Consider the following 25,751-nt stretch of genomic DNA (forward strand, 5'->3'; position numbering starts at 1 on the left):
TAACTCATCCAGTTTGAGGCAGACCCCAGCAGAGGTTAAAGTAAAATAGAGATCTGCCCTTAGAGAAATAAAAGCTGATAAGGTTGTCAGAATCATAGTCTTAGGAGAGAACATGAGTCAGATAGCAGTCAGATAGACAGGGCACACATGGGAAAAGGCTACTATATAATGCACATTCAAATGCTTGTGGCTCACCCAGGCTTGGGACAGTGTAACAAATGGTGGTAGATTGGAGGGTGACTTCCTATCCCAATATGTCTTGGTCTGTATTAGCTCAGAACTGAGCCCTATTGAACCAACACACTGGATGCCTCTGGTCCCCTGTAGAAATTCCACAGATGCTTTTGCATTATATAGGGAGGCAACTTTTCCTCTCTGAGGAGTTTACTCTTCAGCTAACAGTGGGCCAGGAAATACTTCTTGAGCTTTTGACTTGGATTTATCCAATCCATCCTAAAAGAGCATTACAGCATAACATGTTTTCTTCTATAACATGTGTATTAGTTTCCCGTGGCTGCTGCAACAAATTGCCATGAGTTTGAATGGTATTAAAAAGTTTTATTCTTTCACAGTTTTGGAGGCCAAAAGCCCCAAATCAAGGCACTGACAGGGCCATGCTCCCGCTGAAGGCTCTAGAGAAGAAGCCTTCCTTGCTTCCTCCTAGCTTCTGACGGTTGCCTGCAGTCCTTGGTGTTCCTTGGCTACAGCTGCACTGCTCTAATTTCTACTTATCTTTACCTGGCCATCTTCCCACTGTGTATGTAGGTCTCTGTGTCTCTCTTCTTATAAGGATTTCAGTCTTCAAATTAGGGCCTACCCTAATCCAGTATGACCTTATTTTAACCAATTACATCTGCAGAGACCCTATTTCCAAATAAGGTCACATTCTGAAGTTCCAGGCAGACATGAACGGGGGAGGCGGGTGGGGAGGAGAGGGGCAGTAGACAACCCAGTACAACATGTTTTCCCAATCTTTGGTCAAATTAATAATGGAAATAAAATCCTATTTTTTTTTTTTAGGCTCCATTAGATGAGGTCTATTGGTTACTTGTATCTCTAAAATGGATACAGAATACAGAAATGACTGAAATCATGAAACCTTAGGTCTTTGACCAGCTGCCTAGCACCATTATAAATTCTCAAAGGATCTGGGTAGAATGACACCTGATAAATGAACACTGCTTATGATCAACTGGGACTTTGGCTCTTAATCCCATGAAGCACCCCATTCCTAAAAGTTTGGGCTTAACCACTGGGCCTCTGGTCTAATGCCCTGAACAAAGGCAAGAAAATGACCCAGAATCAGGACTATAATTTTCCATAGTGACAAGTGGTCAAAAAAGATTCACTCAAATAAAAAAATGTCCCAACTGAAAGAGAAAGTTGAGCTCTCTACCTTGGGAAGCAGCGGATACAGAGAATAAATTCATGGATTTTGGAGTCAAGTTTGACCTGAGTTCAGATTCTGGTTTCACCACTTGGTAGGTGACCTTGTTCAAACTAATTAGTCTCTTTAAGGCTTAGTTTCCTCATTATAACAATGGAGATAGTAATATCTTCCTCACAGACTTAGGAAGAGTAAATGAGAAAATCTATATTGTGCATTAAGTATATGGAAGTGCCAGCTATAATTATTACCAAGGTCTAGAACAATCTGCCTAAACTGTTCATATCAGGCCTGCCATCTTCTGAACCCCTCACTGATTTCTACTGGAACTTCCTAGAGCAAGAAGGCCCTCCCTGTGGGGGGCACTCTAAGACCCTCTGTCACCAGCTATGTGAGAGACAAGTTCTCCAAAAAGCCTGCTCGTCTAAGCTAGAGGTTGTAACCCGGAGATTGCAGACTTGGCAGCTCCCAGGCCAGATTCTGCTCCCTATGGGATTTTCTTGACCTGTACAAAATTTTTAAAAATTTGAAATTTGTTGGCCACATTTAAAATTCCAATGATGTTTTATAAAGCCCTAATTTCTGGTTTAAAAAAAAAAAAAGAGAGAGAGAGAGAAATCAGACAATACTATGCCTAAATTTTCCCATGACTGAAGTGCCTTTACACTGTATTGTTCAAATTGGCACACTTTTGAAAGTGAGAGGAGGCTCTGTTAATAATTATGCCTGAACAGGTATTAACTGAAACGGCCTGAGGCAGATCGGGATACCTGGTTGGTCACCCTACCTCAGTGGTCTGGAGCAAAGTAAGAAAAGATTCCCTCCTGCTGGGAGTCTAGCTCTCTGTTTGCCCCGACCTCTAGGGTCTTGAGTTTTCAATCTCTATTTTAACACCTTTGTATATCACACCTAATAATTGGTTCTCCGTCACCAGAAGCCAACACCTGAGTGGGGCTTCTATCTTCCTTCTCTAAGGAGGAGTTAGGGTGAGCCATCAATCAGTACATATGCTGGACCTCATTCCGGTGCTATCAGGGATTCTGATAGAATTTCTAATAACATAGCAATACCTGTGTAATGTCATTAACACTTTGTCATCTTCCGGTCTCTTATTAATGAATTATTCTTTTCATCTATAGGGCACATATCATTGGGTTATGTTACATGTGTCACAATAATAATTTAGAGACATTGCAAAATTCTTGAAGAGTCTTCTGAATCATAAAACAATTTGTTTGAGAGGAACATAAACAAATTCTTTGAAAATTCTTAATTTTTAAGGAGTCCCTATCCAATGAATGGACTGTATTCCAAAAGTTTGCTTGTAGGTCTAGCATAAAGAAACAATGTCATTGACTCCTCATCCCACACACATATACAGACCCCCCAAAAAATGTATTATATGTATTATAAAATAAATACACTACAAAATATCTAAAGATTAGTACTGGGTACTGATCTATCCCTGAGTATTCGTAGTTGGAACGCTATGTGAGAATGTTCTAAGTGTTTGTTTGTTTGTTTTTAAAGCCCTCACTCATTAGAAATTCTGAACCAAGGCCATTGGTAGGAGAAATAACTTACTAAAGGGGGTGGGGGACATTCTCCGCTTCTGCCCATTTGTATGTTTATTCATGGATTGTTTGTAGGATAGGTACAATCTGTATGATAAATATCAAAACTCTTTGTTACCTAGAATATTTAATGAATACGAAAAATGTCATTCCTTGATCAAAGTGGATTATTGGAAACTGACAGTGTGTAATAGGACTATTTAGATCTGGTGAGTGCATTGGAAAGAGTCCTGCTTGAAGAGACAGGTGACCTCACTTTCAGTTCAATCTCTGCTATTAACCTGTTGGGCAACTTTGGGTAAGTAGCTTACCCTTATTGAGATACAGTTTCTTGTGAGAAATCTGAATGAGAATGATAACAATAATTCATATTCCACAACTTGTCTTGAAGATAAATTGAAGTAATCTATATATATGATAGAGTTTAGTACCCTGTGAAATGCTATAGAACCAAAAATAATAGAAAAGTAAGTTAATGCCTATTGAGCTCTTATTAGTGAACCAAAAATTATGATGGGGTTGTTATTATTAACTAGCCACCAATACTAATGGTAGTAGCAGCAATACTGTTCTTAAAATTGCCAATTTAATTCCCCCTGTGTTGGGTACAAATGAAGAGACCAAAGCATCCCTTCTACTCTGAGCAGAAACCAATCAGCCGCCTCCCACTGAAAACACTTACATGACACCAGTTTTGTAAACACCCTGCCTTTTGATTTTAATGACAATATTACAATGGATATGATGCTGCATCCGGGCCCACACCCCAGAGTAGGAGTGATATTGACTCATTGAAACTTGTGAATATTATGAAGACAAAATGCCCCACTTAAAGATTTGGAGAATGGCAATTTTCAGCCAGACTTGGATTTAATTAATATTTCAATGGGGTGGGTGAAGAAAATAATCTTGGATCCAACTAGAACCCATTAGTGGTACTATTTTATGCCTAGAACTTAACTGGTATTGTGTCTTTGTTTGCTGCCATAACAAAATACCAGACTGAGTGGCTTAACAGAAATTTTTTTTTTCCCAAAATAATTCAGTATCCCGGAAGCTAAAAGTCTGAAATCAAGGTGTTGGCATGGATGGTTTCTTCTGAGGATTCTCTTGGCTTGTAGATAGACGACTGTCTTCTCCCTGTGCCTTCACAGGGTCTGTGTGTATCTGTGTCCTAATCTTCTCTTCTTATAAGGACATCAGTCACTTTGGATTAGAGCCCACACTAATTCCCTCATTTTAATTTAAGTACCTCTTTAAAGACGCTATCTCCAAATACAGCCAAATTCTGAGGTAGTGGGGTTAGGCCTTTAACATAATAATTTTGAGGGGACACAATTCAGCTCAGAACACTTTGTCAGATTAATCAGTGATCTACCTTGTGCTCAAGAAAATTTCTTAGTGATCTCCATCCCCTTTACATTTTCTTTCTCCCCATAGTCCTTCCCTGCCCCCACTACCAAAACCATGCAGCCCCTTCAGTTTTCAGAGCATTTCCAACACTGATTCACAAATACAACATTCCTGTTGGCATTGGCAGCTTCGTTTCAGAGACTTGCTGGTGTTCAGAAAAGTTTATATAGATTGAGATACCACTTTTCTGTGAAACATCTTCAAAAAGTCCTTCTAGAATCCACTGTTCCTTGACCCATATTCTAAGCTTCTACTTTTTCAATCTGTAACGCCAAGATGTACATCTAGACCTCTTATCTATCGATCTACTCATTTCCTTAAATTCTGTTTCCTTGGTAAGCTTGTTTTATCTTTTCTTTTAGTCATTTTTCCAGTATGAAACTCTTTTTTTCCACCCCCTCCCCACCCCACCCCCGGTTCTTACTCATTAGCCAGAAGCAAGTCATTAGAGGCTGTCTTGATCTTGTTCATTTCAACTAAGAGTATTGTCTTTATCTACTCACAGAAGGGATCTAAAGCAATTTCATTTTTGCAGCCCAACTCAGGCTAACTTCTAAGCAGGGCTACTTATTGTCTTGATGTCTTGCTTGCCAGTCCATCTGTTCTCCACCCTGCATGTACTAAGCTGATGGTTTCAGTGATGTTACATAAGAGGTATTTCATCAGTCTTTTGGCTAGTAGGATATATAGTTATGCTTGTGACCTCATATAATCTAGTACCATGTAGCTCCCATATGAAATTAATTACACTCATGAACATCTTAAACTGAATATGTCATCAAGCATAATAAGGATGACAAATCCATCCATGGCTAAGGATGTCAATCCAGCAGTGATAATAAATATTTTTCAAGATCTTTGAAGCAAAATTTTATCGACATTTTGAGGCACCAATCTTATAGGGTTATTAATTCATAGTACTATTTTTCCTGTATTTTATTCTTCTGGTTTAGCCTTACATTGTCAGGTATTAGAATAACTTCAGAATACAATCATTTAAATCTAGGTATCTCAATGATTGGCTAATAATAGTTCTTCTGATACTGTGGAATGTAATGTCCTCTTGAATGAACTTAAGAGGAAACTTTGCTGAAACAGGTTTGTAAAACTAAATATTTTTCAACTTTTACAAGCAGTCACTTCCCAATCCTCTGGCAAGCATGCCACAGGCAGCCACCCCTATATAAATATGCAGTTAGAAAGATAAACACTCATTAAAGTCCCTAGTGGTAGCATTGTTTCTCAGGGTTCAGCAATATTTGTTCAGTGGGTAGATAAAGAAAGAGATTAGCAATGTTTCCATTGAGCTCTATTCCTTCCTAATGCCAGCCAGCTTTTTCCCTAAGAGAAAGGCTGTACTCTGGGCATGTGTTCCAGAATGCTTCAGGACAACTTTCTACTTCAAAAGCAAACCAACTTGTCATTGGTTCCATGTGAAGCCACCCATTTTTTAAAGGGCCATTATTTTTTACTAACTTAATATGTCAGAACTCCAAAATAATAGAAGAAAATTTGCAGTACAAATTTCATATTTAAAGATGTTAGTAGAGCTTATTTACACATTAAACTAAGAATGATACAGATAGGTGCACTGGTCTAACTTCATAAACTCACAGACATTTGAAGACCTTAATCTATCAATTAGTGTGGAAAGACCCCTGGTCTTGGTTCCCGTCTAATTAGGCCAAGCACTAACTGTGATTTCTGGGAAAGCTGGCTGAACTTTCCTTATAAAATAAAGGAGCATGGCGTAGATAAGCTCTAACATCTCTCTGACTCTGAAAATTATGATATTTTCTTGGTGAAAAACAGATCTCATCTTCCCATCTCATAAGGTTTTCATGAGGTCCAAATGACAAGATGTACCCCCTCTCCCCCCATAGTGTCATCCATTGAATAAAATACACAGTTGAGGGGTGGCTATATTTGCTTTCTTATCTAATTAGCATTTGATAGAATAAATGAAAGAAAAACAATAGCAGAAAATGTTTACTCCTCACTTAAGAGAAGGAAGGAAATAATTTAAGATCCTAGAGTTATTTATGGTTCTTGCAGGTAAAGATTGGGTGAAGTAATTAAACTTGGCATGTATTATGTTGGTTACAAGCAGCTGATGTAAAAATCTTTGTCAAACAAAGCAACATGGTCCTTTTGTCTGATTAAAACTTTCAAAATATTAACAAACCAGTCCTTTTAAAAGATAAATTTAGTATTTAGGCATATTTACTGTTATTTTCTTCAAACCTTCTTGTTTATTGATTAATGCCAAGTTCTTTTCCAAGTACAATGGTGAACAAAACAGGCAGAGTCCTTTCTAACACATAGCTAACATTTTCACACTGGTGTGGAAAGATAAAAAAATATACAAATACACTAATAACTATACCAAGCCAATAGAATGGTAAGTGCGGTGGCAACATTTAAAGCAGGGCAAGGAAGATAGAGAGAAGCAAAGAGGGGAAATGCTGTTTTCTATGGAGCGGAAATGTCAGTGGTATGGAGCATTTGAGGAGAGGCTGGAAGGGAGCAAAGAAGAAGTCACATAGATATAGGGGAAGAGCCCATCCCAGGCAGATGGAATAGCAAAGGCAAAATCCCCCAGGCAAGAGAGCCCCTGGCACATGTGGGGAAAGGCAAGAAGGCCAGAGAGGCAGAGGAAGAATAAGAGGAGTGATTCTCCAGGAAGTTTTCCTAAGAAAAGTATGATCAAACTTATCTTCATCTTAACACTAATTTTCTTTAAGTCTAACAGAAACTATTGAACTTTTGATCTCTGCTGAAGTTTTTCATTTGTATAATGGGGATGATACTAATACCTCATAGAGCTGTTGTGACTCACTAAACATAAAGAATAATTAAGATAGTATCTAGCACAGAGCAAACCATGGAAGGCTAGCTTTTAAAAATAAGAATATTGTGTTTACTTAGAAGCATTCAGAATGTCAACAAAACAGCTGCAACTTTTTTTTTTTTTTTTTGCAATTACAGAGTGGTATTTATTTTTTTGTGTTTTTTTTAATTTAAATTCTTTATTGTTGAAAGTATTACATATGTCTTCTTTAATTAACAGAACAATTATTTTGTATAAGCAGTATCAGAGACAACTGAAGATGAATAAACTACTCTCCCCACATATAAATATTTTGTGCTGTGCACCAGCAAGAACCTACTTTAAATCTCCATGCCAATTTACCACCCCTACACTGTACCAGGCAAGGTTAGTGGCTACTGAAAATACCACCAGGACAGGTCTATCTAAAGACACATAGGATAGTGTGTTAACTATACAAAAAAGACACTGTACAGTTTGAAAACAAATCTTACACAGCCTTACATTTAAATTTTTTTTTTCTTTAAAAGGAGTGAGTTGTGTACAGGGAGATTAAATGCTTTATAGACAAGAAAAAAAAAAACTTCCATAAAACCAACAACTCCTCCTCCTCCTCCTCTTCCTCCTCCTCCTCCTCCTCTTTCTCCTCCTCCTCCTTCTCCTTTTCCTCCTTCTCCTGCTCCTCCTCCTCCTTTTGTTCTTCTTTCTCCTCTCCTCCTCCTCCCCTCCTCCTCCTCCTCCTCCTCCTCCTCCTCCTCCTCCTCCTCCTCCTCCTCTTTCTCCTCCTCCTCCTTCTCCTTTTCCTCCTTCTCCTGCTCCTCCTCCTCCTTTTGTTCTTCTTTCTCCTCTCCTCCTCCTCCCCTCCTCCTCCTCCTCCTCCTCCTCCTCCTTCTCCTCCTCCTCCTTCTTTTCCTCCTCTTCATCTTCCTCATCTTCCTCCTGTTCCTTCTTTTTCTTGCTTTTTTTCAGCTTTGATGACTCCCTTTTTTTTGCAGCAGTGTTCTTTCTGTATTTCTCCTTTAGCTCAGCAGCCTTCCTTTCATTAGGCTGCTTGTCTATTAGGCAGTGTTATTCCACATCTCTCCCAGCTTCTTTGCAACGTCACCAATGGATAGGCCAGGATGTTCTCCTTTGATTTTGGGGGGTACTCAAAACAAAACAAGAAAAAGGCCAAAGGAGGCCTCTTGGGTGCATTGGGACCTTTAATTTCTTTTTTGTTTCCCCTTTAGGAGGGATATGTTTTCATTTCTCTCTCATAACGGGCTTTGTTTGCCTTTGCCATGTGTTCATATTTTCCTTTCTCCTTAGCACATGGTCTTCCACCTCTCTGAGCACTTCTTAGAAAACTCTGAGAAGTTGACTGCAACATCTGGATGCTACTTCCTGTGCTCCTCCCAGCAAGTTTGCACAAAGAAAGCATACAATGACATTTTGCCTCTCAGCTTCTTAAGGATCTCCTTTGGCCACATTTAGTTACTTTTCCTCAGTAAGCACACAGTAGTTGCCCAGTGCCCGTCCAGCTGGCACTTGCCCCAGCACTGTCTCTATAGAGCTCAATGTACTGCAATGGCTGTCCATGGAAGGCTAGTTTTTATTGCTGTATCATCATCATTATCATCTCTTCATTCACAACAATATCAATAATTCAAATTTTAAGCCAATGGTATCATTTTGCACTAACCATTGGGAGAGTTTACCTACATGTGTTGTTAAAACACTAAGTAGGATCATGGTACATAGTGACTCAAGCACAGAGATTGATGTTATCAAATGTCTTACAGAGAGCTTAAGATAACAAAAACAACAAAACAAAAACAGCTGGGGTTTGAAATTTAATATGTTAATCCAAACATGAAATTAGTATGATATCATAGCCATACACTCAATTGAGTTTTTCTTCTTTTTTTTTTTTTCAGCCTTCATTTCCTCTCCCCTCATGACAACACAGAATTATTGAATGTTTGAAATGTCTTTCACATTTATTTCCAGTATGTGGTCTGAATTGATTCCTTGTTTCTCAATTACTAGCATCATGGAATCAAGATTAATAACCTGCTTGGTGAGTTTTGTCCAGTTTGGAATCTGGTGTCTTTGTACTCAGTGTGGCCTGTCGGGCTCTCCGTGATTCTTTTTAAATGCTCCAGCAGCAAAGGTCAAAGGCAGCTACAGTGATGGGGAGCCTGCCTGCCTTTGGGCCACCCCTACCTGATTTCATTACTTCAACTCCTCTCCAAGGCATTTAATCATGGTTGAGGAGAGCCTGAGAATGGATTTAAAGTTCACTAGTATAATTCCCAGTGCTTAGAACAATGCCTGGCCCATTGGAGGTACTCAATACATATTTGAACAATGAGTAAAATTGGTCTGGTGGCTGATGTTGCACTCTCCGAAACAGACTATCACTTAAGTGTGGCTGAGAGGAAGAGCACCTATATCCACTGAACTCTCCTTTTGGGCTCCAATCTCTACTGTCCGCGTGGAGCACCTGCCTGCATTATCAATCCCTTCACCTCAGGTCACAGGGTACTTGGGACAGGCTTTGCCTTAGGCAAGTGGTTTTGAAGCCATTGCATTTGGTTTCACCTGTTAAACAAGTTGAGCAGAGCTTATGGTAAAAACAAAAACAAAACCAACATATCTTGAAGGATTTTTATTTCTTGGCTTATGGGTCATTCCCTCAACATTTCTCCAGAAAATACTTAGTCCCTTCTATAGCAGACATATACCTATGCAGCATAATACTGTAGACCTTCACAATCTAATTAGTATAAATAAATGCTACCAAATAAAATACTTATGAGAACCACAAGTGCCACAAGAATAGGATTGTATGTACCATATAATGTCAAATGGGATGACAGATATTCAGTGAGGAGAAGAGGAAGGCTTTAGCAGAGGCAGTATTAGCTCTATCATGGAAAGATTTTAGTTTGTCTGTGATTCTTTGTCCTTCAAAGCTATGCTCTTGAGCCATTTTAACCAAGAAATGTTTATATGTAAAAAACAAGTTGGTGCATAAGGGCATGTGCTGGGACATGGTTAATAGAATTTAGTGCCAGAATTGCCCTTAATTATTTCTTTTCTTTACCAAACACATGAGCTACCTGTCTCAAATAACATATTTTTGATAGCCATTCTTTCTCAGTTAATAATTGTATTTATTTTGCAAAAATGAATTGCCATCTTTCTGTTTTCAAAAATCATATTCTTCCAGAATAAAAAAAGAAGAGTGGATGCCCTGGCTGGTGTGGCTCAGTTGGTTGAGCATCATCTTGTGCACCCAGTGATTGCAGTTTGATCCCCAGTAGAGGGGCAGGCAGGAGACAGCTGATGGATAGTTCTGGGCTTGCAGGCTTGATCCCCAGTAGAGGGGCAGGCAGGAGACAGCTGATGGATAGTTCTCTCTCATTGATGTTTCTCTCTCTCCTTCTCCCTTCCTCTCTTTCTCTAAAATCAATAAAAGTATATTGTTAAAAAAGAGAATGGAGAATGTGGCAGATGTTAATATATTTTGAAAAAAAAAAAAGTTAAGGGGAGGTTGAGATTGAGAAACTTTTCCAAATTCCCTTCCCAAAGTTTTACCCATTTACTCAACTAAAACTTACGGAGCGCCTGCTATGTCTCAGCATAGATGACAGGAAGGGTATTCTTGGTAGATTGGGTATATTACAATATATACACTAATTATTCAACAGAAACACTGTACTTTTTAAATAGATAAATTTAAACTTCTAGATAAATGCTTTAATTTTGGTTGTTGTTGAATACCACTACTTAGGGGAGCATTTAATGGTAAGTAGCAAGTTGCACAGTTAGGGGGAAATTCAACTAGTATCTATTGAGCAACTTCTATAAGCCATAATAGTTGGATAATTTAGTTTCTGGAAATGACAATCAGTATAAGACAGATTGCCTGGCGCCCAGCAGCGGGTCGGGCAGTTTTAAAGTTAAGCACGAAATGTAGTTTTGTTCCATAAGGGTGGGGGAAGAAGGCAGACAGAAGTTGAAGACCAGATTCCTAGAAGGAATTCAAAGTGTCCACCAGGGAAATCTCCACGTAAACAACAAGGGCAGAAGACCTGCTCCCTGCTGGAGGGTGCAAAAGGTGACTTGTTTCTAAGGTTCGCTTCGCTGGTCCTGTGGCAAACCGCACCGTCTGGCCAACACCTCCTCTGTTGGGGACAGTCTGCTGGCTCCCGTGCTATTGACAGCCGGTCTCCCTGCGTGCCAGAGCCAGAAACCGCCCCACCTGCTTCTGGGCGCCCAGCCCCGCCCCCTCTGCGCGTGGGCCAATGGGCTGGGCTCCAGGGGCGGGGCGAGGCCGGGCGGGAGGAGCGAGGCCCGGGGGCGGGGCGGCGGCGGACAGCGCGGTAGTGGCGGTGGCTGCAGGGGCGGCGGCGGCTGGGCCGAGTGTCCGCGGGTCGTGGGGGGATGGGGTCTGCGAGCTCCAGCCCTCGGCGGCGGCGGCGACGGCCGTGAGTGTCGGGCCGGCGTCCGCGTCCGGGACGCGGGATGGAGCGCTGCGGTGAGTGTGGGTCGGCGGCGCTGGCTTCGGCCGCGGCGGCTGCGGCTCGGGGCTGGGGTCACGCGTGGTGGCCGGCCGCGAGGTGCGGTCCAAGGTCCGGGCGGCCCACGCGGTGGCTCTGAGCGGAAGCGGTGCGGCTGCGGTCTGCGCTGGGAGCCGGGCCGGGGTCCTTGGGGCTCCTAGTCCTTCGGGGAGGGGTTCGGCCCGAGCAATGGGTGCGCCGGGAGTGGCCGGAGCGGAGAAGTCGGGAGGGCGCGAGCCGTCGCCTCGCGCACCCCGCGGACCCCGGAGGGGTGTCCGGAGTTAAGCGACGTGGCCGCCGGGAGAGACTGGCCGGCGGACTTGCATCCCCTTCCAGGTTCCGCCGAGCTTCCTGCAGCCCCTCTCCCCTGTCTGGCCACACGCCTTCCTCCGCCTCCGTCGGAATGCGGGCTCCTTTCCCCTTTCCCCCGCTGGGTCTTCACATTCGCCTTCCTCACTGGGGATCTTTTTGGAAGTTTGGTGGCGTTTTCTGAGACTTCAGTCCGACAAATGCAAAGACTTAGGTAAAATCACAGACATCTCTTGTTCCATATTTACCTTTTTTTAAAAAAAAAAATCACACTTCACCTCACCTAGGCCTCGACTGTTTAACATTTGCGGGGTGGGGGGCGCCCTAAAGGTGGAAAAGCACTCTCCTTCCCTTTCTGCCCGCGTGCCCCCCTCTGGTGCGTCCGTGTCGCTTTCTCCATACCCTCCCCTTCTACCCCCACTTCTCTCTCTTCTCCCCGTAGCTGTCCCTTCCCCACCCCTCCCCACCCCCGCCCCCAGCCTGTATCTACCATTTCCCAGCCTCGGCCCAAGAGCAAGTCCTGTGCTTTGCAAAATAGGAATTGGCCCGCGGAGGATGGCAGCTGCTACCGGGAGAGAGTATCCCGGTGAGGTTTTCCTTAGCCGTACCAGGACCTCAGGATCCACACCTCGTTCTCTGGACGGCTCTCCTTGGGCCTGAGAGTAGCCGGGGACTCTCCTCGCTTTGAGACCCTCTGACATGTGCAGAGTCTATCTTGCTTTTTCACTCCTACCTCTCATTAGAGACAAAAGTGACGTTTCTTTATCATCCCCCCCTCCCTCTCCACATTGAGGTTTTTTTAAAATTTTTTGATATCCTGTCTTCTGACTGTGGGTCTTTTGGGGGGAAGTGAGGAGGTGCTTTGTGAAAGTTCCAAGACTTAAGTGTAACTGAAATAGCCAAGGAGCTATTGGTTCCACATTTACCCTTTTCTTTCCCCCTATTCAGATTTGGTGAGGGGGTTTCCTTTTCACGAAAAGTAATCTTAAATTAGATATGACAGTGAATATTTAGAATGAATAAAGAAATCAACAAATACTACGACAGTCTTGCAGATTTAGATCTCTTTCTTCAGAGATTTCTTTAGGCAGGGTGCCAGAAAGGCGTACTTAGAAATGCTTCCTGACTGTAGGAACTGTGCAAGTGAGGAATCTTGACGCTTATGTTTCATTAGCTTTTATGGTTCAAATAGCTCTAGTCTTCTAATTCTGAGAAGAGTTTAAGAGTGAACTCGGAGGAACGTGATAGGCCTGGGTAGAAAATGTTTCAGTCCCCGCATTGGCAAGAAATAGAACTTTGGCTGAGAGGAGGAAAGCACTGTTCAGGAATCTGTGATGGCTGGTCATTCTGGCTCTGCCCACCTCTCTAAAATAGAACACCTAAATTATCAGTGCCTTCTGTAAAGGCCCTTTAGCTAGGAATTTGGACTTCTGCAACCACTGCTGTTGGCCCCGGGGTTACGTAGTATGTTGAACAAAACTCATACCCAGAAGGCATCCTGGAAGGATTTGTATTGGTGATTCATTTCAGCATTCACTCAGACAATTTAGTGTGATCCCATTCTATGTTAGGGTCCTATGGAACCTTTCAGTCTCTTGGGTAGAAGTAGACAACAATCTGAATAAATAGGACCCAAGACATAATATCTTGGGTTACCCAAGAAATGTATGTTGAATGTCAGTTGGGAAAGTAGGGGGATGATTTCTTTTCAGTGGAGAGAATGAAGGCTTCTTAGACAAGGTGATGTTTTGTATGAGACTGAAGTTAAGAAAATGACTTTAATAAGCACGGAAGGTGGAAGAGTCCTTCTGGCCAGAATTGCTAGTTATGTCTAATGTATACCAGGATGTTATTGATCAGCTTCCATGATTCTGCTTTGAAGACTATTTTGTTTGCTTTGTTGATACTTTCCTACCTTACCTATAGCATGATGATGAGCCACAACACATAAAGACACATTCGCATGTAATGAAACAAGGAGGTTTAAAAGGAAGGTTAGGTATGATGAGGATTTTTCTCTTGTCTTTATTATTGCTCTATAAGCAAGAGCCATTTGATGATACTGCCTCCCTAGATAAGAATTTTTCTTTTTCATAAAAAATGTTTCAGTATTTGTCACTGTGAAAGTTTTCAAATACCACAATCTTCCTTTCTAAGGAAGAGGATGGAAAATATTTTTTAAAGTATTATGGAAGGAAGTTGAGTTTGAGGAACTATTCAAAAGGAATCTCTTATACTTTTACTTATAGTTTATGTAATATGCATTGAGCACCAGCATAACAGATTTTTGCATATGTACTTAGAGTTTTGACAAATGTATACACCCATGTAATCACCACCAAATCGAGATACAGAACATTTCCATCGCTCCAAAAAGTTCCCTCATGCTTATTATGGAGCTCTTCCCTCCTCCCACCCCCCCATAATCCCTGCCCCCAGGCAACTATTGATGTTTTTTGTTACTGAAGATTATGTTCCATCTTTTTTAGAATTTCATGTAAATGAAATAATGCAGTATATATTCTTTTGTGTCTGGCTTCTTTTGTTTAGCATAATGTGTTTGAGATTCAGCTATGGTTTTTGGATATTTATTAAGTAGTATTCCATTATAAGGCCATATCACAATTTGTTTACCCATTTATGTGTTGATGGACATTTGAGTTGTTGCAGTTTTTTTCTATCATGAAAAAAGTTGCTATGTACATCCTGCTTTGAAGACTATTTTGTTTGCTTGTTTATAATTTCCTACTGTACCTATAGCATGATGTCAAGTTATTTAGCATCATTTGACTGCCAAAGTTCTATTTCTTGCCAATGTGAGGACTGAAACATTTTCTACCCAGTGTACAAGTTTTGGGATGAATGTATGTTTTCATTTCAAAAGAGTAGAATTGCTGGGTTGTATGGTAAGTGTATGTTTAACTGTATAAGAAACTGCCAGGCTGTTCTCCAAAGTGGTTGTGTACCTTGTGTAGCAGCAATGTGTGAGAATTTTAGTTGCTCTGCATCCTGCCCCAAATTTAGTATTTCAGTTTAGCTAAAATTAAGAATTTTAGTAGACATTTAATGGTACCACATTGAGTTTAAATTTGCATTTCCTAGATACTAATGATGTTGAACACTATTTCATATGCGTATTGCCCAGTTGTGTATCTTCTTTTGCAAAGTGTCTGCTTATATCTTTTACTCATTAACTTATTGGGTTGTTTGTTTTCCTATTATCTAATTGTAAGAATTTTTGATACAATTTGAATACAAGTCCTTTGTCAGATATTTCCCCCCAATTTGTGACTTGTATTTCATTTCTTAATAGTGTCTTTCTAAGAGAAATTTTAAATTTTGATGAAGTCCAGTTTACTAATGTTTTCTTATGGTTCTTACTTTTTGTGTCTGAGAAATTGTTCCCTAGATTTCCTCCCATGTTTTCTTTTAGAAGAGGTATCCTCAAACTTTTTTTTTAATGGACCAGATTGTAAATATTTTAGGCTTACAGGCTATAGCAATTCAATTACTCAGCTCTGCTGTTGTAGCTCAAAAATAGTTATTGACAATACATAAGTGATTGGACATGGTTGTGTTCCGTCAAAGCTTTTATTTATTAAAATAGCTAAAGAACATAGGGGGTTGGGTGGAGGGGGCAAAGGGATGGAAAATGGGGGACAATTGTAATACTACCAACAATAAAAAAGGGGGGGGGGCAGCTGCCCCCTCTGACTCCTGAATTTAAAGAATTGATAGTTTTAAGTTTTATATTTAGGTCTGTGATACAATTTTAGGGTATGCTGTGAAGTAAGTTGAGGGTCATTTTTTTCTCTCAAATGTGGTTTAGCACAATTTGACTGCCTTTCTCTGATTGAATTACTTTGGTACCTCTTGAAAATCAACTCATTGTATATATGTGGGTCTATTTCTGGACTCTATTCTATTCTGTTGGTCTGTGTTTCTCTTTATAGGAATATCACACTGTCTTGATTACTGTAACTGTACTAAATCTTGAAATCAGGCAGTGTAAGTCTTATGATTTTGTTCTTTTACAAAATTGTTTTGGCTGTTCCATATCTTTTACATATTCATGTACATTTTAGACTTGACCTGCCAATTTCTATACAAATTCAGGAGGGATTTATTTGAGATTGCTTGAAATTATGAATGAATTTGAGGGAAATTAAAGTCTTAACAATATTGAATCCTCCAATCCATGAACATGGTATACTTGTTGATTTATTCAGTTCTTTACCTTTCACTAGTTTTTTTGTAGTTTTAAATTTAGGATCTTGTACCTATTTTATTAAATTTATTTCTAAAAGTATTTTTTGATGTTATTGTAAATAGTATTAGTTTCTAAAATTGTATTGTCCAATTGTTTGTTGTTATATAGAAATAAAGTTGATTGTGGTATATTGGCCTTGTAGTCCGTGACCTTGCTATGTTCATTTGTATGTCATTCAAATGTCAGTACAACCCCATCCCCAGTTTTGACAAACTTATTTATAGGTCTCTTAGGATTTTCTAGGTATACAAACATGTCAACTCAGAATAAAGTGTTCTACTTCTTCCCTTTCAATCTGTATGTGCTATTTTTTCCCTTGTTTCATTATACTAAGACCTTCAGTAACATTATTGATCCTGATCTTAAGGGGAAAACATTGTCTTTTATCATTAACTATGGTGTAAGCTGTTGATTTTTGGTATATGCCTTTTATCAGGTTGAAGGAATTCTTTTCTATTCCTGCTTTGCTGACTGCTTCAATCATGAATGGGTGTGGAATTTTGTCAGATGTTTTTTCTGCATCTATTGAGAAGATTCCCCCCACACACACACACTCCCCCCCCCCCCCCATTGAATAATAAAGGAAGCTTGCATTCCGGGGACAAACTCTTTTTGGTCATAATGTAATATCCTTTTTACATATTGTTGGATTTGACTTGCTAATACTATGTCAAGAAATTTGGTATGTTTTTCTGATAATGTCTTTGTCTAGTTTCAGAATAAGGGTAATGTTGACCTCAGAAAATGAGTTGAAAAATGTTCCTGTCTTTATTTTTTGAGAGTTTTTGTAGGATTATTTTATCTGATTCAATAGATTTCATCAGTGAGGCCATCTGGGTCTGCAATTTTCTTTCTGAGACATTTTCAATTTCTTTAATATATATAAGGTTTTTCAGATTTTCTATTTCTTGTGTTAGATTTGGTCATTTGTGTAATTCAAGAAATTCTTCCATTTCATCTGAGTTGTTGAATTTATTGGCAAAGTTGTTTATAACATTGCCTTGTTATTCTTTTAATATCTGTAGGGTCTGTACTGATGTCCCTTTTTTTCATTAATGATATTAGTAATTTGTTTTCTCTTCTTACTTTTTTATCAGTCTAGCTAAATATGTATGTCTTTAAATGATTTCTTTCAAAGAACCAGCTTTTAGTTATATTGATTTTTCTGTTGTCTATTTTCTATATCATTGATTTCTACTCTTATCATTATTTCCTTTCCTTTACTTCTTTTGTGTTTAAATTGTTCTTTGTTCACTAGCTTATTAAAGTGGAAGCTTAGATCACTGATTTTAGACCCTTCTTTTTAACAAAAAAATCTAAAGCTCTATATTTCTCTAACCACTGCTTTCACTGTGTAACTTATACACTTGACATGTGTTTTCATTTTCATTCAATTCAAAATATTTTCAGATTTCCCTTGTGGAAACCTGACACATGGATTATTTAAGAATATATTTTATAACATAAATATTTAGGGATTTCCCAATTATTTTATTGTTATTTATTCCAAATTTAATTTTGTTTGGGTCAGAACATATACTGTATGATTGCAATCCTCTTAAATTTATTGAGACTTATTGTATGTATGGTCCCATACATGGTCTTAGTGAATATTTTATGTTTGTTTGAAAAGAATATGTATTTTGCTGTTGCTAGGTAGAATTTTCTGTACATGTCTATCAGATGGCTGATAATATTGTCTGAATCTTCTATATTTTATATATCCTTACAAATTTTCTGCTATCTGTATCAGTTACTGAGAGAAGATTGTTGAAATCTTAACTATATTGGATTTATCTGTTTTTTTCTGACACTTCTGTCAGTTTTTGCCTCATATATTTTAGAGCTCTATTTTTAGGTGCATACACTTTTAGGATTAAGTCTTTATAATGAATTGACTTATTAATCATTATGAAATGTTACTCTTTATCTTTGGTAAAACTCCTTGTCTGATATAATAGAACTATTTCTAATTTTTTGATTCATATTTCCATGGTACATCTTTTTCTGTTGTTTTACTTTCAATCTATTTGTATCTTTGTATTCCAAGTCTGTTTCTTACCGTCAGTATGTAGTTGGGTCTTACTTTTTATACAATTGGACAATTTCTGACTTTTCATAGGTGTGTTTAGAGTATTTATATTTAATGTAATTATTGATATGATTGGATTTAAATCTGTCATCTTGCTGTTTTTAATTTCTCATCTGTTTTTTGTTTCTTTTCTTTTTTTTGGATTAATTTTTTTGAAATTCCACTTACGTCTTCTATTGGCTTACTGTACCTCTTAAGATTTTATTATATATTTCTACTTATTATAGTACTAGAGGCCTGATTCACAAAATCGTGCAAGGGTCTTGGCCCTGGCTCCCACCCGCCCCCACGGGGCCGGAGCCTCTGCTGCCTCTGCCGAGGCCCCCGCCTGCTGCAGCTTTGTCAGGAAGGAAGGACGTCTGGAAGGACATCTGGTCTAATTAGCATATTAGCTTTTATTATTATAGATACCTTAAAAATATTATGCTATTTCACATATAATGTAAGAACCTTATTATATACTTTCATTTCCCTCCTCTCTTACTTTGTGGTATTGTCATGCATTTTACTTCAGCATATGTTTTAAGTACTACAACACATTATTGAAATTTACAAAATGAGACTTGTTTTGAAGCTTCATTGGGGTGAGTCTAGGATGCCACTTTTATTAGGGCTCTTTTAGATGTACTACTAACACATGCCTTTCTGGGATCTCTCCTTGAGTGTTCAACAGGTCTCCCCTCCTGGTCTGGTTGATGAAAACTCAAGAGGTCTCTCAGCCCTGTGGGAACCATGGTAAATGTCCTGCTACATTTCCCATGGCTAACCATTCTTGTGGAATTTCTCCCTTATATTCAGCAAGAGAATTAAGGAATTGCCTGTGCAAATTTCTGGAGTCTTCTTCCTTCCTCTCTGTTACTCTGCTCTACAGATTTCAGCTGCCCCAGTCTCCCTGGACTATGATCTCTGTCTCAACAAGAGTACCACACTTTGCATGGCTTTCCCCTTCCTGTGCCATGGTCTAGACTGTGTCTCCAGGTGGAAAGTTGGGGCCATTGTAGGGTTTACCTCATTTATTTGTGATCCCTTCTCTCAAGGATCACAGTTTTGTGCTACCTGTAGTACAGTGTCTGAAGACAACATAGTAGAAGGGCAAGTCTGGTCTCATTTATTCTTGCATTACATATATATATATATATATATATGTATATATATATATATATGTATATGTATATTTAAGGTTTTTTTTAATCTACAGATTTTCTTTCTATATTTTTCTTGCAATTTATTTACTAAATTGTGTTTGCTCTATCAAATGGCTGAGTCTAGATTTTGCTGAGTGCATCCTGTGCTGTAATTTAGTGCATCCTCTGTCTTCAGCATTGCTTATAGAGTGGTAATTGAATCTAGAGCAGGGTTTCTCAGCCTTGAGACTATTGACCATTTTGGGCTAGGTAATTCTTTGGGAGGGTTTCTTTTCTGTGCAAGTAGGATATTTAGCAGCATCCCTGGTGTATAGCCACTAGATGTCAGTAAAACCTCTTCCTGAGTTATGACAACCAAAAATGTCTCCAGGCATTGTAAGTCGTTTTTTAGGACCATGTTCTGTAATGAAAAGTAGGCTACCTAAACTACAGAATGAGCTTCAGGATTATTAAGACACCTACCTAGTAAAAATGACAATACTGTGTTAACACTGCAGAGAACACATGAAAAAGATTTTAACAATATATAAGTTGAAGCTCTACAGAATGGCTGACTCAAGAGCAACATTATAGAGCATAGGAATTTCTGTTTGAGAAGGAAATACTAGAGACAATAATAATGTAAAATGGTAAAAAGCTCAAGTAGTTTCTTTTCAGTTATATGTTTCTTCAGCAATTTTTTTCCTGCAACTTGTTGAATAACATTTTAAGATGTCGAATTTCTATAGTATATGTACAGATGATTTTATTTTTAAAAAAATACTTTACTGTTTAATTATTAACCAAGAGTTTTGGACTTGCAGAAAGGTATCATTGCAATAACGTGCTTTTCATACTTGTAACTTATATGTGTGATATAACATTATTATAAACAAAATGCAAGTGGGGAGATTAATAATTTTTTTTCAAATGTTTCCAAATGTCACTATCCTCCTGACTAAGGAAGAAAAATGGAGATGACAGAAAATTAACGTATTTTTAAAAACGTTTGAGAGGAAGATTGGGATTGAGAAACCTTACTTATAATTAACCACCTAGTGTTCATTGAAGACCCACTCTGTGTCACATCCTATGCACAATAGTCTGTTTTGAGATGGTTTGGAGGTAGATCTAGTGGGAAGGGTTTTGAAAGTAACCCAGAGCAGCTCAGAGGGGCAGATTTTCCTCCATTAAGCTCCCTGAGAGTTGCCCTGCCACTACCTTCAGAATCCTTTCCTCTCTCCGCATTCGTGTCCTTCAGTTTAGTCATCAGTAGTTTCCATGGAGAGTGTCCATGGTGCATCACTGTCCTCCAAACAGGAACATTTGGATGTTAGGTATCTCCAGTACCTCTAGTGCTCTAGATCTTAGTACAGCTAGGTTAAAGGCTTAATGGGTACGTTTTTAAAAATTAAGTCTATGAAATAATTGTAGAGGCCAGGTAATCAAGGAGCCTGGGTTCTCATATTTACCTTTTTCAGGTAACATCCTAGGGGCCTAATAGGCTTCACTTCTCAAGAATTGTGAGAAGTGTCCTTCTTCCATTTCTCTGTCATTGGGCAGTCTCTATCTGCATCATTTCTCTTTGTCTCTCTTCTTGTTCTGTCTCCATCTTATTTTCTTTTTCTCTGCCTCCACTTGTCTCTGCATCTTTCTTGGTCTTTTTCCCTCTGTCTTTTTCACCTCTCCACAACTGTTTCTTGCCTTCTCACATCTTTCTTTGTTTCTCTTTCACTAATTTTTCTCTTCCACGCTCCTGTGTGTTCCTTTCTGTTTCTTGTCACACCACCACCTCCACCCCACATACCTTTTCTCCCCATCAGGACCTTGTTGAAGACATTGTCAGTGACATTGCCAGTTCTACTTTAATAAGGAACACAATCCTCTCTATTAAGAGGAATATTGGATAGATCAACCAAAATAATATATTTAAAAATAAATGTAAGGGGGTGTTTCAGGTTGAGTGACTTTCTCATATTGCTTCCTGAAAATCTTAATTATCATTTAATCAGGGTTGCACTGCTCTCCCACCCCCACTCTCCCTTTGGCCTGGGATCTCCTGATATCACCTCCGAAGAGTTATTTAGTTTCAGTTCAGGGCATTATCACTTTCCATGGTGAGAGTCCATGGTGCATTTTTCTTTTTAAGTGTTAGAAGGACAGTTGTTTTTTGAGGTTTCCTGAGTATCTGTGGCATGTCCTTGGTACTGTTGTGTTTGGGGTTTGCAGAGGTAAATTTGTGGGGTTGAGTAAAAATTTAGTGTGGAGCTAAAGTAACCAAGGAGCTCAGCATTTTCATATATATCTTTTCCAAGTAGCACTTGAAGGACCAAATTTGCTTTATTTCCCCACCATTGTTTGTCATATAAGAGTTCAAAGATATGTAAGATGTTCCTCATCTCTTTGTCAATGAGTATTTTCTCCCTCTCTCTCTACTTCACTTGTTCGCTCTATCATGCTCACTTCCTTTTTCAAATATCTCTGTAGCTAGGTAGTCTTTCCTTTCTCTTATTTCTCATTCTTATTTTCTTTTTCTGCCTTCACCTGTTTCTCCTTACTTGGCTTTGCCTCTCCCTGTGCCTGCAGCCCTGTTTTTTTTCTGTTTCTCTTCCTTACACTCTTGTCTTTTTCTGCTTTCTCCCACGTGATAATTTTTCTCTCTGCCTCCACTACTATCCAGCCACCCTCCCCATATGCCCTCTGTGTCTCCAGTTCTCTCTGAATGTTCCAGCACTGTGGTAAATGACATTGCTTGTTCCAGTGAGTAGTATGATATGGAAGCTTATGTGCTTTCAGCCCCTGCTGCTTTATTTTATCTTTCAAAGACGTTTTTCTTATTTTGAGTGAGTTTGAGAGTGCAGTTGAATAAAGTAATATTGCTCTAAATCAGTGATTTTCAACCAGTGTGCTGTGGCATACTAGTGTGCCGCAAGAATTTTAAAAACATGCAATACCTATTTTAGTCAGAGGGACTCACCTCTTTTCCCTTCGGTTGTCAAATAAAATAATGACAACAGCCAATACAACAATAGCCATCTGGTGTGAATGAATCAAAATTATACCTATTTTTTTAAATCAGATTGGCAAAAAATATATATTTTTGGTGTGCCACAGAATTTTAGTAATTAGCTTATGTGTGCCAGGAGATAAAAAAAAAAATAAAAAAGGTTGAATATCACTGTTCCAAGTGGAAAGTATTCCCCTACAGAGGGCACAGTGGTTGGCCGGTTTTGAGGAAGTTCGTTCTTCTGAAAAGGAGTTGAGCCCCAGGCCTGTGTTACACTTTACTTGTGTGGCGTCCTGTTTTTTGTTTTTGTTTTCTTAAAGGAGTTGGAGGGGGAGAAACAAGGTGGTCAAAAGAAGTACCTCCTAAAAAATGTAGATTGCTCCCCTTGAGAAACTCCCATTAGCCAGATCTAGCCATCAGGCGACTTGTTCCGAAGGTTCGCTCCTCCTAACGTGCCCCACGGAGTGACGGACACGTGTTGTGATGTTGGGGACACTCTGCGGGTTTGGGTGCTGCTGACACTCAGCGTCCAGTGCGCGAGAGCTGGACGCCGAGCCCCGCCTCCCGGAGGTGCTGACCAATGGGCTGGGCCCGAGAGGGCGGGACGAGTCCGGCGGGAGGAGCCAAGCCCGGGGGCGGGCGGCGGCGGCGGCGGCCAGCGCAGTGGTGGTGGTGGTGGTTGTAGGGCGGCGGTGACTTGGCCGAGGTCCGCGGGTCTTGGGAGATGAGGACGACGAGCTCCAGCCCTCGCCGGCGACGTCGCCGGCGGCCGTGAGAGTTGGGCGGGCGTCCGCATCCGGCACACGGGATGGAGCGCCGCGGTGAGTTTTGGGCGGTGGCTGCCTCTCCGGGCTGGGGTCACTCACGGCGGCCGCCCGCGAGCTGCGGTCGAGGGTCCAGGCGGTCCACGCGGTGGCCCCGAGCGGAGGCCCTGCGGTCTGAGTTGGAGGCTGGGCCGGAGTCCGCGGGGCTCCAGGTTCTTCGGGGAGGGGTCGGGCCGTGGGGAGGGGCGCGCGGCTCCTGGGCGTTGGAGCCGGAGGGGCGCGCGGTGGCCCCGAGCGGATGGTGACGAAGATCTTAGAAGTAAACTCGGCGGGTCCGACCGTCCGCGTCCTGTTCTAAGGGCGCGCTCCGCATGGAAGTTCTTTAATTCTCACGCAGGTCCGAGATTACTTCACTCGTTTTTCACACGGGGAAACGGGTTAAAACTGCCGGGATATTCAGACTAGGAATTGGCAGAGTGCGGATTTCAGCCCCCGCCGTTTGCTTCAGAACCTGCTCTTGACCGTTAGTCTGGTCTCTGGTCTTGCTTTTCTGATCGCGTCCAGCTCCCACCTGCCCTGACAGCAGCCCTCCCTCCACCGGGTCTCATTCCTGAGATAGTTTGGGATTTCCGTGGGGCGTTGTTGAACTCGTCTGTCTTTTGGGCTGAGGAGGGGTGTTTGGTTCTGTCTCTGATTTTCCCCCATTCCGTTGTGGATGTGTTTGGGGCTTGATGGTATTTTTGGTTTTTGGTTTTTAAAATTTCTTTTTGATGGATGAGCTCAAGTCTGGGACTTTTCAAGCCGGAACCCTAGTGCCTAAGGAACCTCGCGTCTCCATGTTAATCTTTTTTTTTTTTTTTTTAACTGTCTTTCTCAAGAAGAAATTGGCCTCATACCTTTTCGGAGGGCCGGACTGTTCGCTGGTAAAGGAGGGAGCTGAGTGCCCCTTCCCCGTCTCCAGCTATCTCCGTGACGATATCTCGTGTCCCTCACTATCAAAGTTCGCCGCCTTTTTGCTCCTTTTCCCACTCTGTTTTTAAATCCTGGGGTGGAGAACGTGCTCTTTGGCATTGGGTAGTTTGGGCTGGTCAAGGCAGAGCCCTGCCTGCCAAGAATGCTAGACATTCTGGAGGCGGGGGAGGTTGTGCAGCTTCCTCTTTTTCAAACGTGCTGGGTTCCAGTTGCACAGGAATGAAGTGTATGTGCATTGCATGCCTTTCTTTAAAATTACAGTTATTTGCATATTATTGCTAAAACTTTTGACATACCCCTATTCTCTTTTTGTGGAGAGTGCCTTTTAAAAACAGAATTAAAGACCTCTAGAATGAATATTTCTGATTTACTTAGATTTTTTAAGTTAAATTCTTACCAAATCAGAAATTGTGCCGAAATAGCAGATTTCTGAAATAACTGGCAGTTTTTTTCCCCCTGAGGTAGAAAGAGTAAGATGGGAACTATTAAGTACAGATATTTGGGGCAATTTTATACCTCAGTCAGCCCACTGCCTAAAATGAAAATACTTCTATAATGATACATTGCAGGGGTTGAGGGGGTATATTGGGCATCTGACATTAACACAGACTACTGAAGTCTTGGAAAAACCACATTCCAGGGTCCTGGAAGTTAGCGTTCACATTTCTAATGCACTTTACTTAGAATTTAGAACATAATAAAATATTTTGCACAGTAATTTTCTGTTTGCTACAAAGTTCTTTGAGAAGTGGATATAACACGTTTTTAATGTTGATGGTTTGAAGTTTAAAGCGATGCATTTAAGGAGAGTTTCACAGGTATTTTGCTCAACAATCTATTTGCACGGTTCAACTTCACTTGGAAGCGATTTAGTAGGTTTCCATGAAATCAGTTACGTTTCTGGAATTGTTCCTCGTTCTATATTTCTTGCTCACAGTCTTCAGATATATTGCAGTGAAGGCACATCTTGTTCATTACTTGTGTTAAAAAATAATCTCCCACAACAAAGCACTGCTAACAGTTATTGCGTCTTCATGATGAGACAGGCACTGTGCTAAGTGTTTTCCATATTATTACCTCATTTAATTAAATTACCAGTTGCAATTAGTTACAAAATACATTTTATGTTATACCAACTAGAGGGTGTTCATTTTGGGACATTGGAAAGTAGTGTGGATGGATGATCTATCCACCAAACTTTCTCATTATCATAGTTTAATTTTATGAAAACTTGAATTAACTTTATTAAAAATTTTTCACCTGTAATTTTTTTCAATTTGAAATATGAAAAGTAGTAAAGTATGTGTAACAAAATTAGTATATTACTCACCATTATGCTGACTAGAGGTAGCGTATAACCCTTTTTAGTTCTTTCCTCGTGGTTGTTTTTTGTTTATAGATTTTCTTAGTTTTGACTAAAAATGTTTAAGCAGTTTTAAAACACTTTACAACTTTGGGTTAC

At 40.1% G+C, this 25,751-nt stretch overlaps 1 protein-coding gene and 1 pseudogene across 8 annotated transcripts in view; one reads left to right on the plus strand and one right to left on the minus strand.

The window, feature by feature from the left end:
* Positions 1-384: 384 nt before the first annotated feature.
* Positions 385-10,339, minus strand: LOC307102792 (high mobility group protein B1-like; annotated as a pseudogene). The gene is made up of 3 exons: positions 10,309-10,339; positions 8,021-8,661; positions 385-453 (listed from the first exon to the last, which is right to left on the minus strand). The product of its transcript is annotated as a high mobility group protein B1-like (transcript).
* Positions 10,340-11,571: 1,232 nt separating this feature from the next.
* ARHGAP29 (Rho GTPase activating protein 29) overlaps positions 11,572-25,751 on the plus strand; it is an 83,239-nt gene continuing 69,059 nt past the window's right edge. For 2 of the 7 annotated variants that reach the window (XM_079777675.1, XM_079777679.1), the window contains exon 1: positions 23,218-23,374. Coding sequence is in view for 2 of the 7 variants with exons in the window: in XM_079777680.1 (XP_079633806.1) it covers positions 11,717-11,729 (13 nt within the window). In the remaining 5 variants the exon portion in view is untranslated. Of the gene's footprint in view, positions 11,730-23,215; positions 23,375-25,751 lie in introns of those variants that run through there. The other 5 variants (XM_079777680.1, XM_079777676.1, XM_079777678.1 and 2 more) reach the window with 5 other exon arrangements.

The sequence above is a fragment of the Cnephaeus nilssonii genome (assembly GCF_951640355.1).
Source record: "Cnephaeus nilssonii genome assembly, chromosome: 7".
In the NCBI taxonomy this organism is placed as follows: domain Eukaryota; kingdom Metazoa; phylum Chordata; class Mammalia; order Chiroptera; family Vespertilionidae; genus Cnephaeus; species Cnephaeus nilssonii.